The sequence below is a fragment of the Pelodiscus sinensis genome, chromosome 18 (assembly GCF_052426305.1).
Source record: "Pelodiscus sinensis isolate ZL-2025 chromosome 18, ASM5242630v1, whole genome shotgun sequence".
In the NCBI taxonomy this organism is placed as follows: domain Eukaryota; kingdom Metazoa; phylum Chordata; order Testudines; family Trionychidae; genus Pelodiscus; species Pelodiscus sinensis.
The window spans coordinates 6932627-6949618 of NC_143069.1; the positions used below are offsets into that span (position 1 = coordinate 6932627).

A 16992-nucleotide genomic window follows, 5' to 3' on the forward strand; every position below is an offset into this window, starting at 1 on the left:
GAATAGTCTGGGAAATGCATGGAAAAACTAACAGCCTTTGCATCTAAACTGGCTTTGGATGTTGACCGGTTAGCATGATTCCAGAGAGACTTTTACAAGCCAGCCGTTTATTCCACCATGGTTGTGATCCTGAACTATGAAAAGTGAAAGTCATTTTAACAAATATCTATCACTTAACCATTTGTAACTCTCTTCTTTTTCCTTTTAACAACAAATCTGATATTCCGTTATTAAGGATTGGCTGATATTTAGGGAAGACCTGTGATTCATATTAACCTAAGGATAAGTGTCTAGTCCTTTGTGATTGGTGATTATATTAGACTTAGTTGTCTAGATGGGAACCAAGGTCTGGAATGCCTAAAGGGTACTATTGTTTGGTATTTTGTTAACCAGAGTAGAAGCTCTTTTCTTACTGGTTTGGTGAATCTAATTATAAAATCACTAATCTGGGGAACTGCCTGCCCTGTTTCTTACAGTCTGGCCTGAGTGCTGTCACAGCACTATTATGGAAACCTTTCTCTTATGGAAGCAGAGGGATCTTACTCACTTTGAGGCCCCAGCTGCAGGCCTAGTAGAATTTCTCATGCATTCACGTTGAATGTCAGATTTGATAGAAGTTGGGAAGTCAGCTCAAGGAAGAGTAGAACTATACTCACTGTGCTATTAACTATCTCCTGATAGGCAGTTAGCAGCCAGACACTGGCCTGCAAGGCCCTTTCTCTCTCCCACTCCTGCCCTGAACTGAGCCAGGTCTCTAGTAGCTGTTGGCAAAGCAGGAGAATGGACAAAGTTAGTACCAGAAAATCCCTCCCAAACGTTTCTTTTAAATAGGTTTGATTGTCACTAAAATCCCTCTCCAAAGCATTTAACTTCCATATAGCAAAAGATTTATATGTCTCCAAAAAGAGACCCTTGTCTATACAAGTCCCAGGGACCAGATTCACCTCTGGTGTACGTAACTCCATCAAAGCCAAAGGAGTTACATGAGAGATGAGTCTGGCTCTGTGTATGTGAGGGCTTCTGTAGACTGTCTGATGGCAGCTGTCTAGCACATTGCATGCAGTTTGGGGTCCGGTGCTGTGTTCTCTTTCCTGGACAGCTTCTCCCATGCTCAGTGGCAAATGACAGAGAGGAGCATTTCTTTTTATTTAGAGCAGAGAAGTCTCCCCAGCCCAGCTCCTTTTATAACTTTATTTTCATACCAACGTTGCACCTAACTCCCCTCCCCTCAGCTCTTCAAACTATTCTGTTTATGTCTGAAGAGCAGGAAGTCTTTGGTGAATGAGTTTCCATACACAGAGCTTAACTCAATACTAATTCATTCCTTTTACGAGAGGTGATCAGTTCTCACTGGTCCTCTTGAATTTGGTTACTGCGCTGATGATTTTCTTTCCTGTCCATGTAGTGTTAACTATACTGGAAAAACTAGATCTCAGTCCACCACTGGCATAAAATGTCCCCTGCTATGAGATAGATACATAGCATTTACTAGCTAGTGGGAAAACACTGGCTGTAGAATCGGTGTCTATTTCTTACAAAGCCTTTCTGAATATTGACCTAGGAGAGCTTTTCCATTGCATTAGGAGTGCACAAATCATAAAATCATGGATTAAGGATGGAAGGGACCTCAGGAGGTCATATAGTCCAACCCCCTGCTCAAAGCAGGGCCAGCCCCAACTAAATTATTCCAGCCATGGCTTTGCCAAGCCTGGCATTAAAAACCTCGAATGATGGAGATTCTTAAGGGAAGAGAATAACAGAAACACCTAACTGGTGGGTCAGAACCCAGGCTTAGGAAAACCCCAGCACAAGGGGACACAAAGAAGATGGAGAGAGGCTGTTCTCAGTAGTGACAGATGACAGAACAAAAAGCAGTGGTCTCAAGTTGTGTGTGGGGGGGTGGATCTTAGGAAAAACGATTTCACGAGGAGGGTGGTGAAGCACTGGAATGGGTTACTGAGGGAGGTGGTGAGATCTCCATCCCTAGAGGTTTTTCAGTCCCAGCTTGACAAAGCCCTGGCTGAGATGATTTAGTTGGAATTGGTTCTGCTTTTAGCAGGGGGTTGGACTCAATGACTTCCTGAATTCTCTTCAAGCCCTATCGTTCTATGATTCTATAAAAGAGTTCCCTGAACTCTTTTCAAAAAAATTTTCAAAAAAGAACATTTCTTCTTTTTATCTCTGAGGAGAGCCACTCAGACTCTGCCCAGTGGAAATAAATATGCAGAACCTAGAGGGAGCCATTCTGTTTGTTCTGATGCCCCAAGCAGCTTGATCATTCTGTGCATAGTGAATGTGAGTCTATCTATAGGCTAAATTCTGTTCTTCCTTACACCAAACTAAATATTGATCAGCTCTACTGATTTCAGTTTAAATAAGAGCAAATGTGGCCTGATGAGAAAGAGTTGCCTCCTACTTTCTTTGAGATGGGTAGGATGAAAAAGAGGCAGTTGGTGAGTACTGCCATAAGCTCCCACTTGGTAGCTAAAGGGCCAGGCAGAGCTAAGATCCTCAACAACTTACTGTAAAGTTAATGTATATCATGGATCCCATCATGGAACTCTGTGTCTGGAGTCCATGACTCTGCCCATAGCTGGAAATACCCATTGAAAAGATTTTGAACTAGTACACATAGAACAGAGAATGACGTGTGCAGCAAACTTTTCCAGGTTCTAGACATCTTGATGTAGGCTGCATAACTTCAGTGTTTTGCTAATAGTTTATGTATGCTTCAGCAGCCACAGGATTGGGCACCATTGTGTTCTTTGGAGAGTCTATTTATAAAAAAGATGTGCTTCCTTATACAAGAGCATTTCACTGAAAGATTGTGTTGTCAGAATTTTCACTGACTTGCCCGAGGTCTAAGTAATGTAGGTCGCACTGTCAGATATAAATATCCAGAATCAGATTCTGGTCTCTGTTACACTTGTGTAAATCCAAAATAATGCCACTGAAGTCAGGGGCATTACCCTGGTTTTACACGAATATCACTGATCAGATTCTAGCTCTAATCCTTCAGTCCAGCTGCATCCTTGAGCATCCAAAGCTCCCACTGAAGTCAAGGGGAACAATCAGCATGCCAGAATGGCAGAACTGAGTCCTAAGTGTTAAGAACTCTCCTTACCAGATTTCTGGTGGACACATCGAACTCTCCGAATACATAGGCGACCATATCCCCTGCTGCACAATTCTCCACACTTCCTGAACTGAGCAGCTTCAGGACAAAATGGAGAGCTGCCATCCTCACCTGCAAGGGTAGAGATTATGCACGAGTTATTATTATCTCTTCTGCATGCAATATGAGACAGGATATGAGAGTCCTTTTGCTTTTTCTTTTATCTCTTTGGAATAGTGGCTGAAGTACAAATGATTAACACATCTGTTATGTAAATTCCTTGCAACACTGGCTACAGAAGTACCATGCAAATGCCAGTTTTCACTTTCAGGTGACACTGTAATTAGGAAAAAGGCAGCATTTTCTCCTATAAATGGAAACAAACTTGTTTGTCTTAGTGTCTGGCTGAACAAGAAGTAGGTCTGAATGGACTTGTAGACTCTAAAGTTTTACATTCTTTCATTACAGTTAACAAAAAATATCTACATTTGTAAGTTGCATTTTCACGCTAAAGAGATTGCTCTACATCACTTCTATGAGATGAATTGAAAAATATTATTTCTTTTGTCATTTTTACAATGCAAATGTTTGTTATAAAAATAATATAAAGTGCATAGTACACACTTGTCATTGTGTTGTAATTGAAATCAATATATTTGAAAATGTAAAAAACCACAAAAATATTTAATAAATTTCAATTTTTAATCGCATTAATTTTTAGTTAACTGTGATTAATTGAAACCCTATTAATAATCTCAGCCTAAAAATGTGTCTCATTGCCAGACTCTCCACTGAGTGAAATACTTCCCAGATATTAACAGCAATACCACTATTCCACACACAATCTTACCTTAGCACTCTGATCACTGAGAGCAGATTTCACTGCCTTCACAATCAGAAACTTTCTAACTCTTGTCTCAGGCACTGAAAGATAAGGAGAAGTGTGCAATATAGTATATCTTTGTTCCAAACACTCATGCTCCACATTAGAATGTGTCCTGTGCCCTATTTAAGAGTACTACCAAGCTTCACTCATATACAGAATCAGCGGGGAAAATATAGGACCAGACTCTGATCTCAGTTACACCAGTCTAAGTCTGAAGTATTTCCACTTCTGTAAATAGCACCATCATACTATCCTGATGGAAATATTGTAAGAGAGTTAGACAAATGGAGGTCAGTGAAGTTAGTCTGTGTTTACCACCAGTATAGCAGAATTCGGGATCTATTCTAGAGTGTCTAATACTTATTCAGTCAGGAGTACTATTTTGTTTTTATCTCATTATTATTAACATGCATCCGCCACAAGATTACATTTGTATTTGTACCTTGAAAATATTTTAGGCTACATTCAGCACTTAATTAACCCTGTTGATTTCTGTGTGACCACATGGGAGTAACTTAGAGCAGCACTGGGTCCCTTTAGTGAATTTCCATCCCTCTGGTGAGCATGCATCTAAAAGGGTGTCGCAAGGAGAAGGGAGAAAAATTGTTCTCTTTGGCCTCTGATGATAGGACAAGAAACAATGGGCTTAAATTGCAGCAAGGGAGGTTTAGGTTGGACATTAGGAAAAACGTCCCAACTGTTAGGTTGGTTAAACACTGTGAAAAATTGCCCAGGGAAGTTGTGGAATCTCCACCACTGGAGATATTTAAGAGCAGATTGGATAGACACCTATCAGGGGTGATCTAGACAGTGCTTGGTCCTGCCATGAGGGCAGGGGACTGGACTTGATGACCTCTCAAGGTCCCTTCCAGTTCTAATAATCTATGACTATATGACTCGATGTGTTGCAGCAGGGGCAGATGACCGTTTTGCGGGGCCCCGGGCAGCATAATTCCGCGGGGCCCCCCCTTTGCCACGGCGCATGCACAGTGACGCCATGCTCATGCGCGGTGGCACCACGGCGCGTGCGCGGGGCTTTTTGAAGCGCGGGACCCGGGGCGGCCACCCCGCTCGCCCTGCCCTATATCCGCCCCTGTGTTACAGATCCTCTGTGCCCCATCTGCAGAGATGATGAGTATGTTATAGCCCTACCATGCCTGCAAAGCCTTGGTTCTTTAGATCAACCTATAGCAGCTCATGCTTTTAGCTCTGGATGTCCCCAACTCAACCCCCAGCATGATGGCGATGATCGCAGCAGTCACAGTTACTCCTGTGTTACTTACAGTCAGCACCAATAATAGCTGTGAGCAGATTCAGGGTTGCCACACGAACAGTCTCATTCTCAATCTTCAGCTGCGAGTGCAGAAATGCTATGAGGTCATCAGGAGAAGAACGGGCTGCAAAGGAAGAAATCACATCCTCACTAACAACTGAAAGCTCATTCTTACCACACCTACAAAAGAAGGAAGTTACAAGGAAACTACTGTGTAATTTGGAGTCTCTTCCCCTACCTAGCAGTAGGATACAATAGCACAGCTCCATTTGATTTTCCATGATGAGCTGCTGAGTTGGAGAACAGATCTGTGGGAAGAAGAGAAGTGATCAAAGGAAAACTAATCAGAACAAGCGTCTGAAAAGAAGATGCTCAATTAATTTCTAAGCACTCACTTCCTACCTTTCCAAATAGAGCTCTGAAGCCAAAAGAAATGGTACTGACTGCACAACAAGAATCAGAAACAATGACCGAGACACTGGATAACAGAAGTTCATGCTTTCAAAGTGTTTTTAGCAGCAGAGCTAATTGAATCAAGACTTGACCCTTGGTAACTGGTTCAAATGGTTAATTATTCCACCATAAAAATGTAGGCCTTATTTGCAGTCTGAATTTGTCCAGCTTCATTTTCTAGTTATTGGCTCACGTTATGCCTTTCTCTGCTAGATTATTACATATGTTTCCCCACATAGATATTATAGACTGCAATTAAGTCACCCTGTCACAGGATAGGTCCTCCCCATTTGGATGGGATCAGTTTTTACTATCTAACTCTAACTCCCTCTAATAACTGGCTTATGCTAAAATTGCTTTACAAACTGAGCTGGATTTTAGCTAATAAAATGAGACCACTATCTGCTTATTCTTAAGCCAGCAGAAACCAATAAGGCATGAGAAGGTCTCCGGGCTCTTCACTAGCATTCAAAAGATGTTTATTCTTAATATGCTTCAGATCTGCTGTGCTTAAGCTCAAGTGATACAAGAACAAGTTCCCCTCACCCGGTCGTGCAGAGCACTGCAGATGGCTTGAAATTTCCCTTCAGGTAGAAGGATCTTATATTCACCAGAGACTTCCAAGAGCTGCCTCAGACTCTACAAGAGAGGGTGAAAGTTAGAAGGTGGGCATACAAAGGAGCAATATGCAATGACTGAAGCAGGTTCATGGAATTCATAGATTCCAAGGCCAAAAGGGATGATTGTCATCAACTAGTCAGGCCTTCTGTATGACACAGGCCTTAGAAATTGCCAAAATAATTCCTAAAGCAGAACTTTCAGAAAAAAATCCAATCTTGATTTTAAAATGATCCCCTTGACTCTTGGTAAATGGTTTGAATGGCTAATATCCCACCACTGAAAAGGTAGACCTTATTTCCCATCTGAATGTCTCCTGTTTCAGTTTGGAGCCACTGGATCATGTCATGCCTTTCTCTGCTAGGTCATTACATATATTTCCCCATGCAGATATTATAGACTGTAAGTAAGTCACCTGTCAAAGGGTAGGTCCACCCTGTTTGGTTGGTATCAGGTTGTGGAGGAGTTAAAGAACTAAGGCAGCCCAAGTGACCTAGTCTCCCCAACCACCATAGCAGGCCTGGTTCTTAGAGCAGCATTGCCTAATAGTCAGGGTCAGTGCAGCAGCCCTTTAATGAGGCTCTTCAGCTCAATGACCCAAGCCCTTCTAGGTACGACCGTGCAACCTAGTGCTCAACCACCCTTTGGGGCAAACCAGTGTTGCCTAGTGGCCAGCCCTTCTCCACCAGGCTCTACCTACTCCACAGGGTCCCAGCCCAGGGCCTTGTCTTGCAGCTCAATGGGGTTTCTTCCAAAACATGCAGAGTCAAAGACTAATACCTCAACTCAATAATGCTTAGTTCACATAGATTGCTTCCCACCATTCTTCTGCAGCAGGTCATCTCAGTAACTCCGTGGTCTCTCCTCCATCTGTGGCATTGGATGGTTGTGGGGGGGTCAACTGGAACCACAGGCTGGCTGGTTTCTGCATCCTAGGGCACTGGCAGTCCCTCCACAAAAGCCTGCAAAGCACCTCTGCTCCCTTCAGCTGTCAGCCTAGACAGAACTGAGCTGCTCCCTTTTATATCCTGGTTCCAGTTGGAGCATTCCCAGCAAGTATGAAGGGGCATAGCCCACAGATCATGATTAGCCCCCGCTGAACCATGCATGGGGGGTATCCTCTGTCACAAACACTCCCCCTTAAGAGGGTGTCCATTGGTGGACCTTCCTCTTCATCGTCTCCTTCCACTTGGGAGAAGTCTGTGTTTGCATGAGCCTTCCCTGGCCCAGCGTAACATACAGAAGTCATAGGGTTGGAGCGGGAAGGTGTCCTTCATGTTATTAATCCATCTGAGGGGTGCATGGTTGGTGACCAGTTGAAAGGGCTTCCCCAGTACAGAATATCCCAGGGTATGTCTACACTACAGCGCTAATTCGAACTAACTTAGTTCGAATTAGTTAATTCGAACTAAGCTAATTCGAACTAATGCATCCAGACTAAAAAAACTAGTTCGAATTAGCGTTTTGCTAATTCGAACTAGCATGTCCACATTAAGTGGACCCTGAACCGGGGTTAAGGATAGCCGGAAGCAGTGCCGGCAGGGCATCAGATGAGGACTTAGAGCGTGGAGCTGCTGCCTCAGGCTAGCCGAGGGCTGTGCTTAAAGGGACCCGACCCCCACCCCGGACAGACAGTTCTCAGGGGTGCCCCTCTTGCAAAGCAGTCCTGGCTTGGAGTGCTCTGAGTGCCCACACTGGGCACATCACAGCACTCGGCCATCAGCCTGGCTGTACTTGCCGCAGGCTGCCATCTGGGGAGAAGGAGCAATTGGGGGGCTGCAGGAGAGCTTCCACCCCCAGAAGCACGCAGAGCCAGCCCAGTCCTCCCCATCGGGGGCTCGTACCCCATTCCTCCGTCACCTCCTTCCACTTACCCTTCCCTAGCCCCCCTTCCTGATGTACAAAATAAAGAAAACGTGTGGTCAAAAATAGAATCTCTCTTTATTGAACAAAACTCGGGGAGACTGGGAAAAGGAGGTGGGAGAGGGGAAGAGAGAGGGTGGGAGAGGGGAGGGCAACTACAATGATCAGAGGTTTGGAACAGGTCCCATATAAAGAGAGGCTAAAGAGACTGGGACTTCTCAGCTTAGAAAAGAGGAGACTGAGGGGGGATAGGATAAAAGTCCATAAAAGCATGAGTGGGGTGGAGAGGGTGCATTAAGAAAAGTTCTCCATTAGTCCCCATAATAGAAGGACTAGAGGACATCAAAGGAAAAGGATGGGTAGCAGGCTTCAAACTACTAACAGAAAGGTGCTCTTCACAAAGCAAAGATTCAACCTGTGGAACTCCTTGCTGCAGGAGGTTGTGACGGCTAGAACTAGAACAGAGTTTAAAGAGAAGTGAGATAAAGTGATGGAAGTTGGGTCCATGGAGTGGTATTAGCCAGGGGGTAGGAGTGGTGTCCTTGCCCAAAGTTTGTGGAAGACTGGAGAGGGATGGCACGAGACAAATGGCTTGATCACTGTCTTCGGTCCACCCCCTCCAGGGTCCCTAGGGTTGGCCACTGTCGGCAGACAGGCTACTGGGCTAGATGGACCTTTGGTATGACCCAATACGCCCATTGTAAGCTCAGGGCTCAGGGTTGGGGGTCTCAGTGGACCATCTTCATTTTCATGCACACCTGCTCCTAGGTGGCCAGGCTGGCAGCTCTCCTGCCCTAGACGGCCACTTTCCTGTGCCTAGTGCGGAGGTCGTGGACGAGGTCCATGATGTCCGCACTAAACCAGGCGGGTGCGGTCCTGGGCAGGCTCCCGAGAGCCGCCAGCCTGGTCCCGGGAAGAGGGGGATGGCTGGGTGGCAGCGGGTGGCTGGCTCGAGCCGTGCCAGGTGCAGGGTCTGTTAGCTGGCTGCTGGCCAGCCTGTGCCCCTTTAAGAGGTCCGGGGCCGGAAGGGGGGCAGACGAGTTTCCCTGGTGTTGGCCACACCCCTTAATTCGAACTAGTAAGTTCGAACTAGGCTTAGTCCTCGTTCAATGAGGTTTACCTAGTTCGAACTAAGCACACCACTAGTTCGAATTAAGTTCGAACTAGCGGAGCGCTAGTGTAGCACCTATCAAAGTTAATTCGAACTAACATCCGTTAGTTCGAATTAACTTTGTAGTGTAGACATACCCCCAGGGTGTAGATCACCCACTTGATGGCCAGGGCCTCCCTTGCTATAGTAGGGCGGCAGGTCTCTCAGGAGAACAGCTTGCAGCTGAGATAAAGGATCTGGTGCTCCTTCCCACCTATTTCTTGAGATAGTACCACTCCTGGTCCTACCTCCGAGACCTCCATTTGAAGGATAGAAGGCTTTGTGAAGTTGGATGGGATAGGACCAGCTCTTGGTTCAGCTGTTTTCACAGGGCCTGGAAGGCTTCCTCACAGTCTTCTGATTACTGGACTTTCTGTGATTGGGTGTTCTTCATCAGGTCCAATAATAGGGTGCCCAGTGTGATGAAGTTGAGTACTAAGCAGCCACTGTGTCTGAAGTATTGTGGCACCTGTTTCTTTGTCAGGGAGGTGGGGCAGTCACACAAGCCTTAGACCTTATTTATCAAGGAGCTATAGTTTTCCCCTTCCTACTGTGTTCACTAAGATGGCACTTGGCTGGATTCACAGTGAGTCCTGCATCTATTGGGGCTTACAATACCTTGCTAAGATGTCAGAGGTGTTTCCCCCAGCTGGTGCTGTGGATGACAATATTCTTAATGCACACGGCTGTATATTGCATATATGTTTGCAATATTTGGTTCATGAGCTGCTGAAAAGTGGCTGAGGCTCTGTGCAGCCCAAATGGCATCCTGCTGAATTGCTATAAGCCAAGCAGGGTGTGAAAGGCACTCTTCTCACAGGAAGCCGGTATCAGGGGTATCTACCAATATCTGTTGGTCAGTTCTAGTGTGGAAATGAACTTTGCATTTCCCACTGTATTCCTCCTTGAGATTTCCCCATGTATGCATCCCAGTATCACTTCAGCTTTTTTGGCCACAGCATCGCATTTGTAGGTCATGTTCAGCTGAGTATTCACCAAGTTTCCCAAAATATTTTTCAGAGTTACTGTTTCTCAGGAAGCATCCCTCAACATGTATGTATCACCTACATTGTTTTGTTCCTAGATGCATCTATTTACATTCAGCCATATTTAAATGCACATTTATTGTTAGCACCCAGTTTACCAAATGATCTATATCACTCTGAATCAGTGAGTTGTCCTTTCCATTATTTACCACTCCCCAATGTTTATTTCATCTGCCAATTTTATCAATGATGATTTTATGTTCTCTTCCAGGCTATTGATAATGAGATGACAGTCTAACTCCTTCCTGTACCTACACACTTTTCTTCTTTGCTGCTTGAAGCTTCCAGGATATCTCTGATGAAATCTACATATTTTACTACATTTAGGCTCTTGTGTAGTCCTTTGATACTTTTAGTCAAGTCCATGAGACATTGATTCCCTCAAAGTCACGGGCATTCCAATCCCAAAAGCAACCACATATTCTGGACCAGAAAGCCAACATAGATTGGGAGTAAACCATGGAGGAAGTGGGGAGGGGGGAAGGGCAGCAGGGTTGTGGCCCTGGATTTGCTGCTTGGCTTGTACTGAGCCAGCTCACAGAGACTGAGCATGCTCAATCATACTACTGAAGCCAACTGCCCTCACTCCATCCTCTCACTATCAGCAGACAAGAGTTACCTTGGTCATGTGATACTGAGGGTAGATGAAATAAGAGAGACAAGGTGGGTGAAATAATATCTTTAATTATATTATCTCACCCACCTTGTCTCTCTAATGTCCTTGAACCAACACAGCTACAACAGCCCTGTACACAACGGTAGATGAAATAGACAGTGATTTTATATCTATCTAGTTATAGAATCTAAAGCAATGCAATTCAGGCCTTCTTAGTATTAATTTTCAGCTACTGGCAGTTTACTTAATACTGCCCAGAGACAACACACAGCAGCCCCTGCTCTGAGGAGTTTATTTATAATCTAAAAGAGAGACACAGAGTTGATAGGATGTTCCAGTAAATCACAAGGAGGGAGTATCTTATGGGGGAGGGGGAAGGGAACAGGTGTTTTGTTTCTTACCTCCTTATCAACTCCAGAAACAGAAGATACTTTTCATGAGAGGCTTTTACCTACAAAACTTGTCACCTGGGTCACCATGTCTATAAAATCAAGACTTGTGTGTTTATCTATTATCTAACAAGTCACTATGTAGACCAGGAAACACCACTGGTAGCAGCTAGTGCAGTTCACCTATGCGCACACATTGATAGTTATTTTAATAAGTATCTCACCTTGGTGACATGAAAAACATTAACATCCTCTTTATATTGCTCAAGGAGCCATGGGATCTGTTCGAACACCTTATCTTGATGCTCTTCTTTATACAGGAGGAGGCTCATCATAGTACCAAGGGCTTTGATAATGGCCTGCATGAGCTACATAGAGACACAGAATTTAAGTTCCTACAAATTCATTCAATATCATGCAATGGGCCCATCTTTTCTACTTCTGACGAGTGCAATTTCCCTTTTCCACTGTTGAAACAGCCCTATCTCAATATTTCCTGGTAAAGAGTTAAGACTCATGCATGGCTTCGTCTACACTGGCATGATTTTCCGAAAATGCTTTTAACGGAAAAGTTTTCCGTTAAAAGCATTTTCGGAAAAGCACGTCTAGATTGGCAGGATGCTTTTCCGCAAAAGCACTTTTTGCGGAAAAGCGTCCGTGGCCAATCTAGACACGCTTTTCCGCAAAAAAGCCCCAATTGCCATTTTCGCGATCGGGGCTTTTTTGCAGAAAACACTACTGTGCTGTCTACACTGGCCCTTTTGCGCAAAAGTCTTTCGGAAAAGGACTTTTGCCTGAACGGGAGCAGCATAGTATTTCCGGAAAAGCAGTGACGATCTTACATGAGATCGTCAGTGCTTTTCCGGAAATTCAAGCAGCCAGTGTAGACAGCTGGCAAGTTTTTCCAGTCTAGACACAGCTATGGTGTTGGTTTCAGAATTATATTCTACTGCACCTCACAACTTTCCCAAGTGGGATATTTCCCCAGATTAGTATGCACACTAAACCAACTCATTCCTGCTGTAACTCTACTGGAACTGAATAGACATCTGCCAGGAATGAATTTAGCCCATTCTCCTATATTCATCTGCATGTCAGGTGACAAAACTGGAATCTATGTACACTATGTACAGACAGAATTTCCATGAGATTGTGACATTATAATCTTTTTTAAATGTTTTACATCATACTCCGTTCTATCCCAAAGAACCTGCCATTGAACTCCATCATCACAAAGAGTGCCATACACAGAGAATTTAACAATACAATTTCTCATAAAGGTTTAGAAAGCCTACAATTCTCACCTCCAAATCTTCACATGTGGTCCATTTGCTTGTCACATGACGATAGAGGGGAAGAATTTCATCACAGAATTGAGATTTACCCATTTTGGGAAATGGCCACCTTTCCCAGTTACTAAAATATACATTTACTGCCCTTGACCATTTTTCCAGAACTGCATGGAAGGAAAAAAGACAGGCAATATGAAAAGGATGCACTAGTAATAAGGATACGTTGTTTTATCAGTGAAGACACCCAGGCTTGTAGTTTATTACAATTCCATGCCCAATTCAGGAACAGCTGATGAAATCCAATAACAGTTTTGAATGATTTCTCTTCCCTCCTTTCCGTTTCTTGTTTCTCAAAAGGCTTTCTTCTCTTTTGTCTCTCTCCATCTCTTTTTAATTCCCATCATTTGAAAACATCTTTTTTTCTCCCTTGTTACCTCTTAATTAGAGATGATTGTAAAGGTAGTTGAAATTAAATTAAAAGTGTTTACTCTTGTTTTTTTTCAAAATTTCAAATTACAAAGATCATTCACATGTTTCAAAAATCAACAAATTTCAGCCACCTTTTTAGCTGCACAAAAACACTGAACACATCCTGATTAAAACTGTCATTGACATTTTTTCAGTTTAATATTCCATCAACTTGGAAAAAAATATGAAAAATGTAATAAAAAAACAAAATATTTTGACCAGCTGTTTTCTGAATGATTCATGTCCTCTGCAGTTATTGCTTATTTAGCCCTAAAACTGTATGATTTCCTGTTGGGTTACAGTTTGTCTGAAAGATGTTCAGTGCCCCTAACTCCTATTAGCTATACTGAGATTTGACAGCATTTTGCCCTAAAATTAGATGCACCCGCTGCCCTTGAAAGGAAAATTAAGGCTCAATCCTATGTTCTATGAAGCTGATGGCAAAATTCCCATTGATCTCAAAGGTGCAGGATTAATCCCTTAGGCCTGATCTACACTAAAGGGGAAAGTTGACTTAAGGTACGCAACTCCAGCTATGTTAATTATGTAGCTGGAGTTGACGTATCTTAAATCGTGTTTTCAGACTGTCCACACAGTGGAAGGTTGACAGGAGTGTTATTCCTCATGAGAAGCAGGACTACCGGTGCCAACGGGAGCACCCACTCAGTTCGAATTAGTGGGTCTTCACTAGACCTGCTAATTTGGACCCTGGTGATCAACTACAGCAGCATTGATCTTCTGCATAGTGTAGACGTGGCCTTACTTGAGCATCAACTAAAAAGCAAAGGAAGAGAGAAGTGGAGAAGACCAGAGGACAGAGAAAGAGGGTGAAAGGAGATGATAATTAAGCAACTAAAGAGGAGGAATGGGTGGAGGGGTGGAAAACGGGAAATTTTTAAATGTAATTCAGTCTGTTGCCTGCACATTCTCCCCCAGGAGTTTCCTGGCACATGGGCAGCATCAGCTTTTGTTTATTTTTAAAATAGCCACAAGTCATAAAGGGCCTGAACTTACAAATGCTCAGCACCTCCAGCAAAGTAAGGAGCACTCTCAACTCCACTGAGTGCCACAGGAGCATGAGGACTCAGCCCCTGGTACAATCCAGTTCAGAGCCTGTTTGTAACGATCAGTCACTTAACTCTGTACCAAGGCCCCTAAATATCCATTTTGGACATCTGCAATAAGTGCTGGCACTTACCACCACAAAATGCTTGCCTCAGCCTGCTCTCGTCGTCTAACATCCGCATGGAGCTCATGCCGTACAGGGTCATTCCCACAAAAGGAATGCACTTGAGTGCTGAAAAGAAGGACCAGAAGAAAAGGAAGAGAGACAATTGACTGTTATCTGCCTTCTTACTATCGCATTTAGAAACACCGCTGGGTCGGATGCTATGGGCTCCTAGGTCATTTTGTGCTGCGTACACAAATGATAAGGCAGAAGTAAAAAATCAGTGGGGGATTTACCCTGAGGAGGAGCATTCTCCACCAATGTGCAGCTGTGCCAGATGCCCAATCCTCTCCCAGAGTAGGAGAGAGAGCACTGGGGAGGGATGAGAAATGGAATGGAGAAGAGCTCCACTAGACCTGATTTTCCTCAATCCTGTCCTTTAAGAACTTCAAATGGGGCATAAGAGCTTGCACCTTGGTGTGGATAGCTCATGGTCTAGCAACTGGAACCAGCCACAGCAGTTCATCTCATGCCCCCCAAATAGCACTCTGTGTAGCTGTACAGAGTGTGAACCTCTGTCCTTAAATGGAAGACAATAACTTTGAAACAAAAGATGGAAGTTGACATACGATAAGCTGATGATAGGTTGCCCAGCGTAATCAAAGTGAACACGTCAGACAGCTTCAGTGGATTCAGATGACATTGAAGCTCATACATCACCTCACTGAAATAGCAGCGTGCCAGAGCCACTAATGTGTTGCTCGCTGCCACTTTTAGTTCATTTGTTGCGTCCTTAAAAAATACAAAAAGAGAGAGACTGAAGTGATTAAAGCCAACTACACCAGCCAATGCTGCTCAAATGAATCAAGTTCTTATTTCTGTTTTCCACCCAACTTTCTGAGAACAGAATCATGAGCCATAAATAATCATTGAATCGTTTGGCTAAACACTTGTCAGCCTTTCAGTTGTTTGCAAGCTGCTTAGACTATTCGCTATTAGCTATTTGTGGTGGATGATTGGCTATCATAGTGACATGATATTTTTCCCTCAGAGGAGGTGGGCAGCTTCAAGATATTCAGAGAATTTTCCTGAATAAACTATACCCTAAATCCAAATACTGCTTCTTTTGGAAACAGCTCCGATTCTGTTTAAAGGTTTCATCCTGCTGCTTAACACCATAGTATCAGAGCACCTTCCACACAAAATCAGTATCAATAATGAAATCCCTAGGAGACTTCACAAAATACTTGCTTGTTAAGAAGCGGTAGGCCTCTCTGCATCTGATATATGTCACAATATCCTGACCTTACAAAGCACTTAAGCGCATGTGTAACTTGAACAAGATGAAACTAGTCACATGCTGCTTAGGACCTGGGATTTCTGGAGGACGGTGTGGGGATCTGTGGGCCCCTAGCAGTCATTAATCCTGGATTTTCAGTATATAGTTTACAAACAATGTTTTAATTAGTTTAAGCTTTCATTCCTGTCATTAGCATATAGGGAAAACTAACTTACCTGAGTATCAGAGGGGTAGCCGTGTTAGTCTGAATCTGCAAAAGCAGTGAAGTGGGTCTTTGACCACAAAAGCTTATGCTCCAACACTTCCGTTAATCTAACTTACCTGAGTCTCTCTCATGTGCTTTGAGGCAAGTGTTATTATTTTGCTCAGTAGCCTTCTCTTTAGGACCTGGGCATCCTGCTGTAATACTTTCTCCAGGATACAGTAAATGTCTACTCTGTTTTTCTGGGGACAAAACATAAAAGAACAATTGGGGAAAATGTTTCCTTGATGACAATATAGTAATGCTATAAGCTAATATAGTAACGCAATATAGTAACACTTACGCTAATAAGCTTCTGCCCAAAAGAGTTTACAATCTAAACATGAAACAACTAGCCCAGGCTAAAAGAGCAGATCAATAGCCAGGAAAATAATTCAGGTCTTCTGATTCACTATCTGGAGTCCTCTCCACTAGACCACACTGATTCCACAGCCTGCATACTCACTCAAGTAACCCCTAGTCTTCATTTGTATAAAACTTGCTATGCCCTCCACAATCACCCCAGCTAGCAGCATTTCAGAAGAAGCTGAGCAATTTACACATTTTTTAATCAGAATAAGGGCCCTGCACTGCCCCCTTATCCAATTTCGTTTATTATTATTATTGTTGTTGTTATTATTATTATTATTATTGTTATTGTTGTTATTGTTATTATTAGCATCATGCCTTTTTTTATCCACTCCAGACAGAATTTGTAAATACAATGATAAAATACCCAACTCCTGCAGTAAATCTTCTGCAGCTTTTAGGGAAAATTAGCTCAGGAGTTACCTCTACATTGACAGTAGCACACTTGAAGGTCTCTTTTATGGGGTCCATCAAAGTTCAAATTCACAGATGATACTAAATATGGAGGAGTTGAAGGTATGAGTTGTGACAGAGAAATAATAAAGAGGGGCACAGAGAAATTAGAAACCTGAGCAGAACAAGACTGATTTCAGAGAACTGCAAACTAGCGCACCTAGAGAGGGGGTCAATATAACTGACATAATGAGAGGGAGAAAAGTGGGAAACAACAAGTGACCTGGAGTGACAGTGAAAAAAAAAGTCAGCCATCTGGGTTGGGTTTGTTACATACAGGAATCTTGTCATA

The 16992-nt window shown here is 43.4% G+C and overlaps 1 protein-coding gene across 1 annotated transcript in view; it reads right to left on the minus strand.

Annotated features, from left to right (window-relative positions):
• Positions 1-16992, minus strand: part of LOC149523185 (maestro heat-like repeat-containing protein family member 2B) — a 45238-nt gene that overhangs the window by 22703 nt on the left and 5543 nt on the right. The window contains exons 3-10 of the mRNA XM_089770386.1: positions 15959-16081; positions 14967-15129; positions 14368-14466; positions 12676-12865; positions 5285-5454; positions 3966-4039; positions 3125-3247; positions 657-761 (exon numbers count right to left, since the gene is read on the minus strand). Of these exons, the coding sequence (XP_089626512.1) occupies positions 657-761; positions 3125-3247; positions 3966-4039; positions 5285-5454; positions 12676-12865; positions 14368-14466; positions 14967-15129; positions 15959-16081 (1047 nt within the window). The remainder of the gene's footprint in view (positions 1-656; positions 762-3124; positions 3248-3965; positions 4040-5284; positions 5455-12675; positions 12866-14367; positions 14467-14966; positions 15130-15958; positions 16082-16992) is intronic.